General features: G+C 40.6%; 1 protein-coding gene across 1 annotated transcript; it reads right to left on the bottom strand.

Annotated features, from left to right (window-relative positions):
* Positions 1-812: 812 nt before the first annotated feature.
* Positions 813-1,709, bottom strand: LOC310747406 (vomeronasal type-2 receptor 26-like; the record flags this gene model as incomplete). The annotated part of the gene is made up of 1 exon (XM_083581769.1): positions 813-1,709. The coding sequence occupies one exon, from the start codon at positions 1,707-1,709 to the stop codon at positions 813-815; it is 897 nt and encodes a 298-aa protein (XP_083437895.1).
* Between the last annotated feature and the right edge of the window lie 14,611 nt (positions 1,710-16,320).

Genomic DNA, 16,320 nt, shown 5'->3' with positions numbered 1-16,320 from the left:
AATTTATTTTAAAATGGTATTTATAAATCTAAGATACACTGGGGCATATAAAATAATCCAGCTGCATTATAAATACATTGTGGCCTGTCATCAATAAGACAGTTGAAATCCTATTTACCTTCTTTTCAGTTATTTATTTAAAAGTATATTATTTATTTGTAATTTACAAATAACCAATCACACATTTGACAATGGAAGATATAACCACACAACACCAACACCACAGTATGCAGACTAATGCAACAGCCTATACAAATGTATGCAGGATGACAAATATTTATGGGAAATAATTCCACTTATTTTGTTAACCCGTGTATGGTAGTGCCTAGAGTACTGCACTAGGACATGGGAGATCAGAGTTTCATTCCCCACTCAGCCATGAATCTTGTGCTACTCTCACTCTCTGCCAGAACTATCCCAAAGGGTAGTTGTGATAAGATGGAGAGGGGGGAGAAGTGTGTGAACTACCTTGAGCTCCTTGGATAACTATAATCAGAATATCTGAAGAATAAGAAATAAAACAATAAAATCCCACACTCTTTCACTCAATAAATTTTATGTTCTAACATATTGTTATCACATCTGACATCAGAGCAGCTGCATTCTGCCAACAGTGCTATACTTTGGGGTCATTATCTTCTTTTGTGGACACTGGGGGGGGAGTAATTTGCATAATAAAGAAGTAATTTTGTGCAAGAAGCCCACGTCGAACCACTTAGGTTTCCTGACAAATGAAGACAAGTGACTTAGGCTACCGTATGTCCACCAGGCACCTCATATTTCAAAGAAAGTACACTGGATTCTAACTCCTACTATTTTCTCCTTGTTAAGTGCTCCTTGCTGTTCAGCTCAGGCCTCAGTAAAATTATATAGCATTTAGGAGCAAAGATACAGCCCAACAATCCAGCACTAGAGGCTAAGATGGAGAAGATCTCCACAGCCACCATGTATTTTCCTTTTGCGCTCAGGTAAGTTGGCACAAAAGAGACCCACACACTGCAAAACACCAACATGCTGAAAGTGATGAACTTGGCTTCATTAAAAGTACTGGGCAATTCCCTAGCAAGAAAAGCCACAGCAAAGCTGACAAGAGCCAGAAATCCCAGGTATCCAAGCACAGAATAAAACATAGGGACAGACCCTTCATTACATTCAACCACAATTTCTTCGGCCAAAGAGTCCATGTCCAAATGTGGGAATGGAGGAGCAGTAAAGAGCCACACAGTACAAAGAGCTCCTTGAGTGAGGGAACAAGAGAAAACAATAGAAGATGCCAGTCTTTTCCCCACCCAGTTCCTCATCCTGGATCCTGGCCTTGTAGCCATGAATGCCAAAATCACAGTGATGGTTTTTGCCAACACACATGAAACAGCCACGGTGAAGATGATGCCAAAAGCTGTTTGCCTAAGGAAGCAGGTCACTGTCTGAGGTCTTCCAAAGAACAGCAAGGAGCAGAGGAAGCAAAGCAGAAGGGCGATGAGCAGAGTAAACGTGAGGCCACGATTGTTGGCTTTGACAACGGGAGTTTTCTGGTATTTAATGAATATTTTTAGCACCAAAGCTGTTGTCACAGAAAATGTAAATGCCATGAAAGCTAAAGTGATACTCAAATTTTCATCGTAAGACAGAAAGTGTAATATCTTGGGGAGACATCTATCTTGGTCTTCATTTGGATACTGATCTTCTGGACATTTCATACAATTGTCCATTTCTAGGAAGTAAAAGCCATGTTGACACCTCAGTCAAAGAATTTAGCACATAGGCAACAGACTGAACATAATCTTGGAAAACACATACTGGCCATAAGTTTATTTCATAGAGACTGTGAGAAAGACAACATGTGTGATGCTTCTTTTTGCATTCTGCAACCCTACATAAATAGGGGTTATGAAATAATCCAGTTAATTAGTTTTTTTTTATAATGTGTGGTGTTAGGCCTATAAAATCCCCATCTTTAAATAGGTGTTTTAACATTGTCAGCTTTGTCATTTAAATCAATGCAAAGCTAAATGAGCCATTCGAAGTCAGAGGAATATCATTTGACAATTTGGCAAATACTTGCCTTTTGGATTAGAAATCTTTCCTTCTGGACATGGTTCACAATCATAGCAGCAAAATGGCTCCCCCTCCTTCTTTTTTCTAACAGAACCTGGCTGGCACATGTTATTACACAGGGAAAAAGGCAGCACCTATTTATAAAAGAGAGGAAGTAAAAGACTAGTCATTGTAGGGGTTAGCAGCAGATTTGTACTACCTGAATTGCAAGGCAAAGAGGGTTATCTAGGGGAAAAGTACCTATGTATGGTTAAAGGTAAAGGTAAAGGGACCCCTGACAGTTACGTCCAGTCACAGATGACTCTGGGGTTGCGGCGCTCATCTCGCTTTACTGGCCAAGGGAACCGGCATTTGTCCGCAGATAGGTTCCGGGTCATGTGGCCAGCATGGCTAAACCATTTCTGGCACAACAAAACACCATGATGGAAACCAGAGCACATAGAAACACTGTTTACCTTCCTGCTACAGTGGTACCTATTTCTCTACTTGCACTGGCATGCTTTCAAACTACTAGGTTGAGAAGAGCTGGAAACGAGCAACGGAAGCTCACCCTGTTGCGGGGATTCAAACTACCAACATTCTGATTGGCAAGCCCAAGAGGCTCAGTAGTTTAGACCACAGCGCCACCCATTGAGAGGAAGTAAAAGGCTAGTACATATTAGGGGTTAGCAGCATATTGATACAGTGGTACCTCGGGTTACATACGCTTCAGGTTACATACGCTTCAGGTTACAGACTCCGCTAACCCAGAAATAGTGCTTCAGGTTAAGAACTTTGCTTCAGGATGAGAACAGAAATTATGCTCCGGCAGTGCGGCGGCAGCAGGAGGCCCCATTTGCTAAAGTGCTGCTTCAGGTTAAGAACAATTTCAAGTTAAGTACGGACCTCCGGAACGAATTAAGTACTTAACCCGAGTTACCACTGTACTGCGTGAATTGCAAGAAAAAGAGGGTCATTTGGATAAAGTTCTCACATGCCCAGATTGAATGTGTATGGAGTTGGATTATAACTCCAGATTTCCTGCGTCACTGTGAACTCGGGTGCTGAAAAAGTATGCCATTTTAAAAACAATGCCTTCACAAATGCTTGAATTGGGAAAGGGTGTTGAGTTGTGCGCCTCTGAAACAGATTGAGTTTCATCACTATGCTACAGATACAAGATAAATCTTGTAACTGATACACACCACTATTATATGCTGATCTCAATGAATCAATGACAAGGAAAATAATGGCATGAGAGAAAGCTGGGAAGCATATCTTGCATGCAAAATAAGATCATCCTTTCTGGGTCAAACAAAGTGGTTCTACAATGCTCATTGCACAAAATGCTAAAGACTAAATTTTAAGCTACGAATGGAAATCTTAAACTACATTTTAAAATTTTTATTTCAAGAGAAAATGTGCTTGAATATATACATCTAAATGTGTGCATGGAGCTTTATACTACGGCAGATTAATGTTTAAACCGGGCAGAATAAACAAACATTAGTGCTATGGCCTAGATATAGTTTCTCCCTCTGCACCCACCCCCGTGGGGATGTATAAATGTATAAATTAAGGATTGATTCTAGAAAATAAATCAGTGACGTTTCATACCCTTAAATCAAAAGTCAGGTCGCACCTGGTTAAACACGTTGTGCCATGTGATGATCTCCTCATTAACGGTGAACTCTCTGCTTGCCCATGGATCTATCCTCCCTACTTTCACCCTCAGGAAGGATCTATTTGGGAAAGTAAGCCAGTTCATAATATCAAATCCACTTTCTAATTCACCTTTCTCATCCAAAGACACCTGGTCCCCAGCACTGTTGTTAAAAGAGATTCTCCTCAAGAAAGGATGGAGCTGTAATCAAAGAGGTAAAGACAGGTTTTTAAAATTATAGAATGAGAAACAATATGATTTTTTGTGTTCTTCATCCAACTTTATTTATTATCCATCGAATATAAACTAAGAATGAATGAAACTAAAATTGAAGAGGTAAACCAGGTTACAAAACAATTAGGGCAGGGATAACAATACAACCATTTTTACTCCATCACTTCATTTGTTTTATTTATTACCATATTGGCCCGAATATAAGCCGCACCCGAATATAAGCCACACCTTTAAAATTTAAAGGGGGGAAAGAAAAAAAGACAATACCCAAATATAAGCCTCTCCCTTAAAGTTCCGCAGGCACTCACACCCATTCAATTTTATCCTATGTCTGCTTCAGCAGCGATATCGTAAAAGCCAATTTTTGTAAGGTCGCGAATTTAAGCCGCACTTTAACATTTTACTGTCAGAATTTGGAAAAAGAATTTGGAAAATGAAGTGAGGCTTATATTCAGGCCAATCCGGTATTTTGAGCATGATGAATACCCATATCCCACCTTTATATCTTTCAAGGAGCATAAGGCCTCTTAACCATATAAACACATTTATTGAAACTGATAGTACATTCCAATGTGAAGATTCGGTTCAGACCCTGACTCAGTGCTTTGCAATATAGCCTGATTCAGCTTGAACTGAAGGTTCCTGATTTGACTCAGGAGAGGAGAGATGTCAGCTTCATTTTCCTTTCTTCCATGGATCAAAGAAACAGTGAATCTCTTTGATAACTTCTATAACTTCTTTCTCCTCTACAAAAATAGATTTTCTTGGTAGGAAAGGTAGTCCTTCCAGAGTTGGCAGAGCCACTACAAGCAAATAAGACCTAGAGTTTTCATGCTAGACAACTCTAAAATGTTATTATTTGACCTAAAACTAACTGACTTGTATTTTGACATTATTTTAGTATGTAACTTTATTTTCTAATGAAAAAACCAACTGCTCATTTTATTTATATTTTGATTTTTAAAAGCCAACATTTTTAAACTTCTATTTTATATTTTATGCAAATAGTTTAGAGATTTTTTTGTAATCAAATTGTATTCATTAAAAAGAAAACCAGCTCCTGAGATGCAAATAATGGATTGCCAGCATCAAGCTTTATGTCTGCATCAGATCCAACTGGCAGCATCTATACAGAAGGAAATATTTAATTTTTTGTGAATAAAGAAGGTTCGCAGAGGCTTTGGAACTGGGAAACATTTCACTTCGTGCAGCATTCTTAACTGCTTGGGGTAAAGCAAAATGCATGGATTCACTAGAAAGATATACTGACAAAGAGAACTGAGAAGTAAAATCTGGATCTACAGAGTTGTGGTGTCACACAACGCTCAAACTTAATAATGATGCACATCTTCTTTTCTTTTCATGACTCTCAAGATGAGATGCTTTGGTTAATGAGTTATTACCTGCCACGGTTGTGGATTTGAAAGCAGTTCTGCTTCTCTGTGCTTCAGATTTAATGAGTACATTGCATGTAAAGCATGAGCTAAGACATAGACAGCATTGTATATACTGTAGCTTTGGGAAATCATGCTCATTTCAAAAACTGCTCCAGGAAGACTCTGCAGCTTTTCCTGGCCTGTGCAACCATCACTATTCTCCTCAGACACATGGGAATCTAAAAGTAAGCACACAAAAGCCTGCTGCCAGAAGTCCCTGATAAAACTGTCTCCATTTGGCGAATAAGGATTCAAAGACTGAAGGAATTTTGGAAATTTGTCTATTGGATTGCTGTGAACAGCAAAGGACAAGGCTCCTTGAAAGACTTCTATACTCCAGCTTCTGTGAAACTGTAGTGCTGGGAAGTCCCATCCAGCTGTCAAGATCCACACTCTTCCTAGAGTTGACCCTGGCATATTTACTGTTTGTATTTGATACAGCAAAGATATCATATGCAGTATAGGTGCAGTTGCTGCATATACAATAACTGCTTTTGCTCTGGGGTTGTTAACAAGGTGGGCCATATTCCCTGTATTTTGATCATCATCAAGCAATTTGGAAAAGTCTGTCTGGGATGGCATTGTTTCTGTGAAAGCCAAACAGATGCCATTCTGGGAAAGCTTTGGTACCAAGGTCTGCACAAAATTCTCTCCTTCATCATTGCCTGATGTGATAATCCCAACCCATGTCCACTGGAAATGCAGAAGTAATTGAACGGTTCCATGATACTGATTCCCTTCATTGGGGACCATGCGATAGATGATAGGGAACTGGGTTTTCATATTCTGAGGTCCAAATAAGTAGTAGGAGAGCTATAAAAAAGATGAAAAAGTATTGCTGAAACCAGATCAGAGGTTCAGAGAGGACATACTTGAGAAATATTTATTTTGTCCTCTGCATCCATTTCTCTTCTTGCTTCTAATTTCCATTTCCCACCTAGGTTTATTTAAACGTATCTTCAATTGAGGCCATTCTGAATCCTATACCATGGATCCTGGATTCATCTTACTCTAGTTCCCCCCTGAACTGCTTTGAGGTTTGCTTGCTTGCTTGCTTTTTATAATCAAATGGTGTATCAATTGTATGAAATAATAATAATAAAAAGCCATGCAGAAAAGAAAAAATTAAAAGTTATCAGGAAACCATACACTACCTTAAAATGCCTGATGGAATAAACAAAAGTATTTGTCATGGGCCTGAAATTCAGCAACCTATAATTGGTAGTTCTAATTCCCCTCCATTCAATCTTTACATTAAAAAGTTATATAGATGGGAACTTAATAAAGTAGCAAGTTTTAGAAGGATGCAACTCACATTTTGGTCATATTTATGGATTATTGGTAGAATTATTGTTCCATAAATTATTGTTATCTTCATAAATCTGCAGCTCTAGCTTATACTTAGGGGTGATATTCAACTACAGTTTACTTGGAGTAGACCCAATAAAATTAATTCTCCTAGCTTAGTCATGTTAGTTACTTTCAATGGAGCTTCTCTGAATGAAACTTAACTGAATGTAACCCTAAATTATTCTTATATTTAAGTTACTGCTAAGTTTGCATGTGTACATACTTATCTATCTGCTTTGCTTTAAATAAATCTTGCTAATTTATTTTATTTTTTGTTTAATTTCGGTCCCTTTCAGTTTACGAAAAGAGCACTGGAGAAAGTTCAAGGGAGCTAAATGTCAATAACTTATTTTCAGCTTGAGCTTTACAGTTAGCATCAGGCAGAATATGCCACAATAACTACACTACAAATTTTGTTTTGCAAAACCCTGCAAGCCTCACATACATACCTGAGGAATCTTGTAGGTGCTTAAGATGGTAGCCATGTAAAGTGAGGTTTCAGAGCCAAGACCCCCAATGACAGCTATTACATTATTTGGTGTATCACACCTGTAGTTGGGGACCGCCCTTTTCACTTTAAAGAGAAGGTTCAAGGTAGACTGATAAGTCATCTTTTCATTGAAGTAGCTGTCATAGATACGGAATCCCAATGTAACATTTGGTAAAATCCTGGGATTCTCATTAATCTCCTTCACTGCAAACACCAAGGCCAGGACATGCTGGTAGTATTTTGTCACTGCACTGTAATGAAAGCATAGGCCACAATCCCATTCGCATCAATATCCTAGAACTCATGAACTGCATTCCAAGCCCAAATTGCTCTCACACAAACTCCCACCCACCACAGAGTCATACATCTTGTTTTTTTTAAAAAAAAACTGGGCTAGCAACAGAAACAAAAACAACAGACAACAGACAATAAAACGCACAATAAAAATGAAAGGTTGAGGGTATTTTTAAACACAGAATAAAATAAAACACATTACTGCCATGGGTGGGATGACACTTAAAGAAGAAGAATATCATATATTATTGTCAAGTGCGTGGCCAATCCCACTCACCAAATTTCTTCCCAGGTAGGAAGTTTCTTGAATAAAAACACAACCAAGGAATATTCATAGCAAAGCATGCTAAAATAGGCAGACCAAAATGTGCAGCAAGACAGCACCTCGGGTGAAAACCCAAAAGTCCTGTCCTGAAAAAAGAAATTGTTAAGACTTTTATACATTTCTATAACTAGCAAATAATAAACCAAATTATGTCAAAGCCTGGCACATGCACACATTGCATTTGTTATATAACTGTTTAACCTTTGCTATATGTCTGCCTCAGCCAATTTTAACCATGCACATAGCACAAGGTTCATAGTTGTGTCAAGCAGACAGAACAAGTCAACAACCTTTGGTCAGTACAGTAAACAGAAGCTGGCCACCTTCAGTATATTAAACAAAAAAGTTATATTTTAAGTATCTAAATTAAACAGAACAACTTCCCATAACTTTCTCTCTGGTTTTTGCTGCTTTCTCTGTGACCATGTGTAAGCTATTTTCACTAGGCCTGGGGTCCCAAAGTTTTGGGGTGAAAAGGCATTTCCTTCACATTAATGAATCAACTAAATTCATTAATAAGCAGAGGGGGGGTGAGGAACAAGGTTCTTCCTTGTGGACATATTTAATAAAATCAAACCAAACATCTGCAATTCTGTCATTTTTACACTGTCCCCCTAGAAATGCGTAGTTGGTCAGCTGTTCTAATAAAGCAAGTTCCCAAACTTTGGAACAAGCATTTGATTTTGGGTATCATACCTAAAAAGTGCAACTTTAGAATCAATGTATACACAGCTTCAAAAATATGAAGAATTCAAACAAAAACAGGTGGATATATTAATTATTTTTTAGTATTGTCATGAATAGGTTCCCTAATGAAAGGAAGGATATTTTTTAACTGTGGAACAGGAAAAGACAGAGTTTGTCACCATTTATAAGTTTCATAACTTGTATTTCTGGAGTCCTATCCACAATAAATAGTGTAGAGTTATCATCCTTTTGTGAAGACAGAATTCATTTTAGCTCATATTTAATGCTGAGAATGTACATAAGATAGTGAAAGGAAACTTGAAAGCAAGACTTGTGGAAAATACCAGAAATTTCAAGAACTAGCAGCAATTTTGTATGGTTTCATAAATTCTTAAAATATACCAGGAACCAAAAACACAAAGCAGAAGAGTGTATATGACATGAGAAAGAGAATAACTGACCATAAGTTCAGACAGATATTGTGAAAGCTATAGAGAAATATGAATTTGCATGAAATTGGTAAATTGTAGATGTGGAAAAGAATTGCTTTTACTCAGAGTAGACCCACTGAAATTAACACACTGATATTTTTAAAATCCATTAATTTCAGTGGGTTTAATCTGAGTTTAACCAAATTTGGATATCCCTGAGTTCTTTTATTATTGACCTAAGGGGTTATTATAGCCTGCCCATAAACGTTTTTATGAGAAATAGGAAATTCCTTACAGGACATCTTCAATAAACCTTAAACTGGGGTGTTGCTTGAAGGATATAGTGTCAAAAAAGGAGAAGAATTGTGAAAATATACTGCCAATGATGAGGTCACCTTGCTGATAATACTCATGTGGGATCTGAAGGGGATCTCCCATGCTGCAAGTAAAGGGAAGAGCCTTGCAGTCAGTTAGGGGAAGAAACACCAACCACACAATCAGTAGACATAGCAACAAAATCAGCATTGCAATCAGTAAAGTGAATCCTTTCCTTCTCTTTCAAAACCTACTGCATCCTAATCCATTTGTATACAATGCCCCTCCCCCCCAATTTAGAGCAAGCAGTTATAGCATCCCTAGATTCTGCTGTTTACTGGTGATATTCTATGGCCTATAAAGCTCCCAACAGTACGACTTGTCCAGCCTGTCACCTTGCAGTGTAAAAAACTCAGGCATATTTTATACATTTTGTTCACCATGATTGCTTTTAATGAGAGTGGTCACTGAAAATACATGCCATTTTGGCAAGGGAGAGGATTGGCATAATTTTAGATAATTACAGGGTTCACAGTTGTCCCCAAGACATCCAGCTCATAGTGTTTGGAACAGCTTGAGAAATATTTATTAGCTGTAATTTCATGATTTATTTTGTTGAGTCAGGTTTGGCACTTGGATGCAGTGTGACATTGAGAAAGAAAATATATCCAGAAGCATTAAGTTTGGGGATGAACTCTTGTAACTTGAATCCATTTCTTCAAGTCCTGCTCTACAGAGCTGGAGAATACAAGTTTGCTCCATCTTCCATTTGACAGTCCTTAAGATATTTGAAGATGGATGTCATATCTTCTCTTGGTCTCCTCTTCACCAGGCTAAACATACCCAACTGTCAACTATTCCACATAAGACTTGGCATCCAAACCCCAAATTATATTGACCTCCTTTCTCTGCACATGTTTCAGCTTCTCAGTCTCTTATGAAATGGTGGTGTTCAGAACTGGACACACTACTCCATGTGAAGGTTGACCAATGCAGAATACAGTGGTGCTATTAATTACGTTGATCTGAACACTATTTTTCTGTTGATGCTGCCTAGAATTGGTTAGCTTTTTTGCAGCTGTTCTACACTGTTGATTCATGTTAGTTATTTATTTAAAAAATACATTTCAAACAAAAAAATAAAAACACACATATGACAATGAAAGTAACAACCACACAATGCGGACTTCATAGTATGAAGACTAATGCAACAGCCTACACAAATGCATGTAGGCTGCCAAATATTGATGGGAAATTATACAAATTAGTTTGTTAATTTCATGTGCCATAGTGCTTAGAGTGAGGCACTAGGACATGGGAGATCAGAGTTTCAGTCCCTACTCAGCGATGAAGCTTATGTGGTGACCTTGGCCTCCTCACACACAGTCAGTTTAAAATAACTCACCAGATTATTGTGCAGCTAAAATGGAGGCAGGGAGAAGTGTGTACATTGAACTCCTTGAAGAAATACAAAGAAATATAATAAGAAATATCTTATTTTTCGCTCTATAAGACGCACCAGACAATACGACACACCTAGTTTTTGGAGGAGGGAAACAAGAAAAAATAATATTCTGAATCTCAGAAGCCAGAACAGCAAGAGGGATCGTTGCGCAGTGATCCCTCTTGCTGTTCTGGCTTCTGGGAGAGCTGCGCAGCCTATATTCACTCCATAAGACGCACACACATTTCCCCTTACTTTTTGGGAGGGAAAAAGTGAGTCTTATAGAGCAAAAATTATGGTAAGTAAAAAACTAAGTAAAAAAATAAGTAAAAGAACTATTGCATATTGTTCTCACATCTGACATAGGAGCAAAACCATTTTTTCAGCAGTGCTATACTCTCTGCCTTTAGGACCAGTAACTTCCTTTCGGTAATATTGTAAAAACAGAAACAAAGAAGTGATCTTGTGCATGAAATCCATGTCCATCCAATTAGATGTCCTGACAAATGAAGATATGTAACTTGTTGTTGTTGTTGTTGTTGTTGTTTAGTCGTTTAGTCGTGTCCGACTCTTCGTGACCCCATGGACCAGAGCACGCCAGGCACCTCTGTCCTCCACTACCTCCCGCAGTTTAGTCAAACTCATGCTGGTAACCTCGAAAACACTATCCAACCATCTCATCCTCTGTCGCCCCCTTCTCCTTGTGCCCTCCATCTTTCCCAACATCAGGGTCTTTTCCAGAGAGTCTTCTCTTCTCATGAGGTGGCCAAAGTACTGGAGCCTCAGCTTCACGATCTGTCCTTCCAGTGAGCACTCAGGGCTGATTTCATTAAGAATGGATACATTTGATCTTCTTGCAGTCCATGGGACTCTCAAGAGTCTTCTCCAGCACCATAATTCAAAAGCATCAATTCTTCGGCGATCAGCCTTCTTTATGGTCCAGCTCTCACTTCCATACATCACTACTGGGAAAACCATGGCTTTAACTATACGGACCTTTGTTGGCAAGGTGACGTCTCTACTTCTCAAGATGCTGTCTAGGCCTGTCATTGCCCTTCTCCCAAGAAGCAGGCGTCTTTTAATTTCGTGGCTGCTGTCACCATCTGCAGTGATCATGGAGCCCAAGAAAGTAAAATCTCTCACTGCCTCCATTTCTTCCCCTTCTATTTGCCAGGAGGTGATGGGACCAGTGGCCATGATCTTCGTTTTTTTGATGTTGAGCTTCAGACCATATTTTGCACTCTCCTCTTTCACCCTCATTAAAAGGTTCTTTAATTCCTCCTCACTTTCTGCCATCAAGGTTGTGTCATCTGCATATCTGAGGTTGTTGATATTTCTTCCGGCAATCTTAATTCCAGCTTGGGATTCATCCAGCCCAGCCTTTCGCATGATGTATTCTGCGTATAAATTAAATAAGCAGGGAGACAAAATATGTAACTTAGGCTACCTTATTTCCATCAACGAGCTCATATTAAAAAGAAAAGTACACTAGACAACATTATCCAAGATTCTAACTCCTACTTATTTCTCCTTGTTAAGTGCTCCTTGCTGTTCAGCTCAGGCCTCAGTAAAATTATATAGCATTTAGGAGCAAAGATACAGCCCAACAATCCAGCACTAGAGGCTAAGATGGAGAAGATCTCCACAGCCACCATGTATTTTCCCTTTGTGCTCAGGTAAGTTGGCACAAAAGAGACCCACACACTGCAAAACACCAACATGCTGAAAGTGATGAACTTGGCTTCATTAAAAGTACTGGGCAATGCCCTAGCAAGAAAAGCTACCACAAAGCTGACAAGAGCCAGAAATCCAAGGTACCCAAGAACAGAATAAAACATAGGGACAAAGCCTTCATTACATTCAACCACAATTTCTTTAGCCAAAGTGTCCATGTCCAAACATGGGAACGGAGGAGCAGAAAGGAGCCACACAGTACAAAGAGCTCCTTGAGGGAGGGAACAAGAGAAAACAATAGAAGATGCCAGTCTTTTCCCCACCCAGTTCCTCATCCTGGATCCTGGTTGTGTGGCCATGAATGCCAAAATCACTGTAATGGTTTTTGCCAACACAGCAGAAACAGCCACGGTGAAGATGATGCCAAAAGCTGTTTGCCTTAGAAGGCAGGTCACTGACTGAGGCCTTCCAAAGAAAAGCAAGGAGGAGAGGAAGCAAAGCAAGAGGGCGATGAGAAGAGTAAACGTGAGGCCACGATTGTTGGCTTTGACAATGGGAGTTTTCTGGTATTTAATGAATATTTTTAGCACCAAAGATGTGATCACAGAAAATGTAAATGCCATGAAAGCTAAAGTGATACTCAAATTTTCACCGTAAGACAGAAAGTGTAATATCTTGGGGAGACATCCATCTTGGTCTTCATTTGGATACTGATCTTCTGGACAATTTATACAATTGTCCATTTCTAGGAAGGAAAAGTCATGTTGACACCTCAGACAATTAATTTAGCACAACAATCTGAACATAATCCTGGAAAAAACATGTCAGCCATGGCTTTATTTCCTAGAGACTGTGAGAAAGACAACATGTGTGATGCTTCTTTTTGAAAATCTGCACCCCTACATAAATAGGGGTTATGAAATAATTCAGTCAATTGGTTTTTTATATCATGTGTGGTGTTAGGCCTAGAATACTCTTCTATTAATAGTCCTGTGTAGTTGAGTTGCATGGAATCAATTCCAATCTGCTACTTCCGAGGATGTGGTCAGGTTGCTTGGAGGAATGAAACCGACCACCTGTCTCCTTTATCCTTGCCCATCCTGGCTAATAAAAGTGAGCTGGGAAGGGCTGGGCGATGGGCTCTGCAGGGTGGTGAATGCTTCTCTCTGTGAGGGAGCCTTCCCAGACCCGCTGAAAGAGGCAGTCATTAAACTGCTTTTTAAAAAAACATCTTTAGACCCGGCCAATATGGCCAACTATCGCCCAGTCTCAAATCTTCCATTCTTGGGCAAGGCGACTGAGCAGGTGGTTGTTGAACAACTCCAAGCATGCCTGGAGGATGCAGACCATTTGGATCCCTTCCAATCAGGATTCAGGCCTCATCATGGGACTGAAACTGCCTTGGTCACGCTATTCAATGATCTCCAGCGGGCTAGGGACAAAGGTGAAAGCTGTTTCCACTCCTTCCTCCTGGGTTGTGTCCAGAAAGTGGTTTTGGGGTGTTCAGACCCCTGGCCTCTCACTTGTGGGGTGCCTCAGGGTTCCATCCTCTCCCCCATGCTTTTTAACATCTACATGAAGCTGCTGAGAGAGATCATGAGGGGTTTTGGGCTGGGTGTTCATCCGTATGCGGATGATACCCAGCTCTACCTCTTTTTCAAATCAGAACCAATGAAAGTGGTGAAGCTCCCTATGTGAGCACCAGGAGGTGGTTGGAGGATGGATGGCGGCCCACAGATTGAGGTTGAATCCTGAAAAGACAGAAGAACTGTTTTTGGGGGACAGGGGTGTCAGGGAAGAGTTAGAGTTAGAAGTTTCCAGTTTCCCAGAGGTAGAAAGCTTTCCCCAAGGGGGGGGGGGAGCAATGAATCTAATAGAAGAGAGCAACAGGAACAACAGGGAGGGACAGGATGTTCCCAGGAAAGGCAAGGGTTAAGTTCTAGCTCAGATTCAGAGGAGGGGAGATACAAGCCAGCTCTAGCCAGGAGGTTAGAAAAAAGAGCGGGAAAGTGAAAGGAAGGGCGTGTTCAATATTTTGAGAGTGGCTGGTCACGGAGAAGCAGAGCTCAGAAGGTATCTGAAATAAGTGACTCTGAGGAATAATAGTTAAGAACCGTTTATAAGATTGTTTTGTTAATGCACAATAAAAAGTTATAAAAGAACAAGAAGCATTTGTGTGGTGATCTGAAGAGGACAACGACCAGTCCTGACAAGGGGGTGGGCAGGGGTGGGGGACTCCCTGGTCCTGAATTGGGGCACTGTACCCCGGAAGGAGCAGGTGCGCAGCCTGGGAGCCATTTTGGACTCACAGCTGTCCATGGAGGTACAGGTCAATTCTGTGTTCAGGGCAGCTGTCTACCAGCTCCATCTGGTACACAGGCTGAGGGGTGCATGCTCTAGTTTTCTCCCGCTTGGACTACTGCAATGCACTCTGGGTGTGGCTACCTTTGAAGGTGACCCGGAAACAACAATTAATCCAGAATGCGGCAGCTAGACTGGTGACTGGGAGTGGCCATCGAGACCATATAACACTGGTTCTGAAAGACATACATTGGCTCCCAATACGTTTCCAAGCAATATTCAAATGTTGGTACTGACCTTTAAAGCCCTAATCTCAGCCCAGTATAACTGAAGCAGTCTCTCCACCTCCGTTGTTCAGCCCGGACAGTGAGATCCAGCTCCAAGAGCCTTCTGGTGGTTCCCTCACTAGGTTACAGGGAACCAGGCAGAAGGCCATCTCAGTAGCCCACCCTGTGGAACGCCCTCCCATCAGATGTCAAAGAAATAAACAACTATCTGACATTTAGAAGACATCTGAAGGCAGACCTGTTTAAGGAAGTTTTTAATGACTGGTGTTTTAATGCATTTTTAATCTTTTGTTGGAAGCCGCCCAGAGTGGCTGGGGAAGCCCAGCCAGATGGGCAAAGTAGAAATATATTATTAGAATGTAACTAAGAACTTAGTTATGGGACGCGGGTGGTGCTGTGGGTAAAAGCCTCAGCGCCTAGGGCTTGCCGATCGAAAGGTCGGCGGTTCGAATCCCCGGGGCGGGGTGCGCTCCCGTTGCTTGGTCCCAGCGCCTGCCAACCTAGCAGTTCGAAAGCACCCCCGGGTGCAAGTAGATAAATAGGGACCGCTTACTGGCAGGAAGGTAAATGGTGTTTCTGTGTGCTGCGCTGGCTTGCCAGATGCAGCTTTGTCATGCTGGCCACGTGACCCGGAAGTGTCTCCGGACAGCGCTGGCCCCCGGCCTCTTAAGTGAGATGGGCGCACAACCCTAGAGTCTGTCAAGACTGGCCCATACGGGCAGGGGTACCTTTACCTTTTAAGAACTTAGAACTTAGAAGCTAACTAAGCCATTGGAAGTCAGAGGGATACAATTTGACAATTTGGCAGATACTTGCCTTTTGGATTCGAAGTCTTCCCTTCTGGACATGGTTCACAATCATAGCAACAAAATGGCTCCCCCTCCCTCTTTTTTCTAACAGATCCTGGCTGGCACATGTTATTGCACATGGAAAAAGGCAGCACCTATTTATAAATGAGAGGAAGTGAAAGGCTAGTACATTGTAGGGGTTAGCAGCAGATTTGTACTAGACTGAATTGCAGGGCAAAGAGGGTCATTTGGATAAAGTTCTCACATGCCCAAACTGAAGGTGCATGGAGTTGGATTATAACCTCCAATTTCCTGTGTCACTCAGGTGCTAAAAAAGTATGCCATTTTTAAAACAATGCCTTCACAAATGCTTGAATTGGGAAAGGGTGTTGAGTTGAGCATCTCTGAAACAGATACAGTAAGTTTCTTCACTAACCTACAGAGGCACGATAAATCTTGTAACTGGTACACACCCCTAGTATATGCTGATCTTGATTTATCAATCATAAGGAAAGGAATGACATGAGAGAAAGCGGGGAAGCATATTTTGCATGCAAAATAAGATCA

The sequence above is a fragment of the Podarcis filfolensis genome (assembly GCF_964270895.1).
Source record: "Podarcis filfolensis genome assembly, chromosome: 13".
Lineage (NCBI taxonomy): Eukaryota > Metazoa > Chordata > Lepidosauria > Squamata > Lacertidae > Podarcis > Podarcis filfolensis.
Note: the sequence above shows the minus strand (reverse complement) of the source record. Positions and strands in the feature narration are given on the sequence as shown.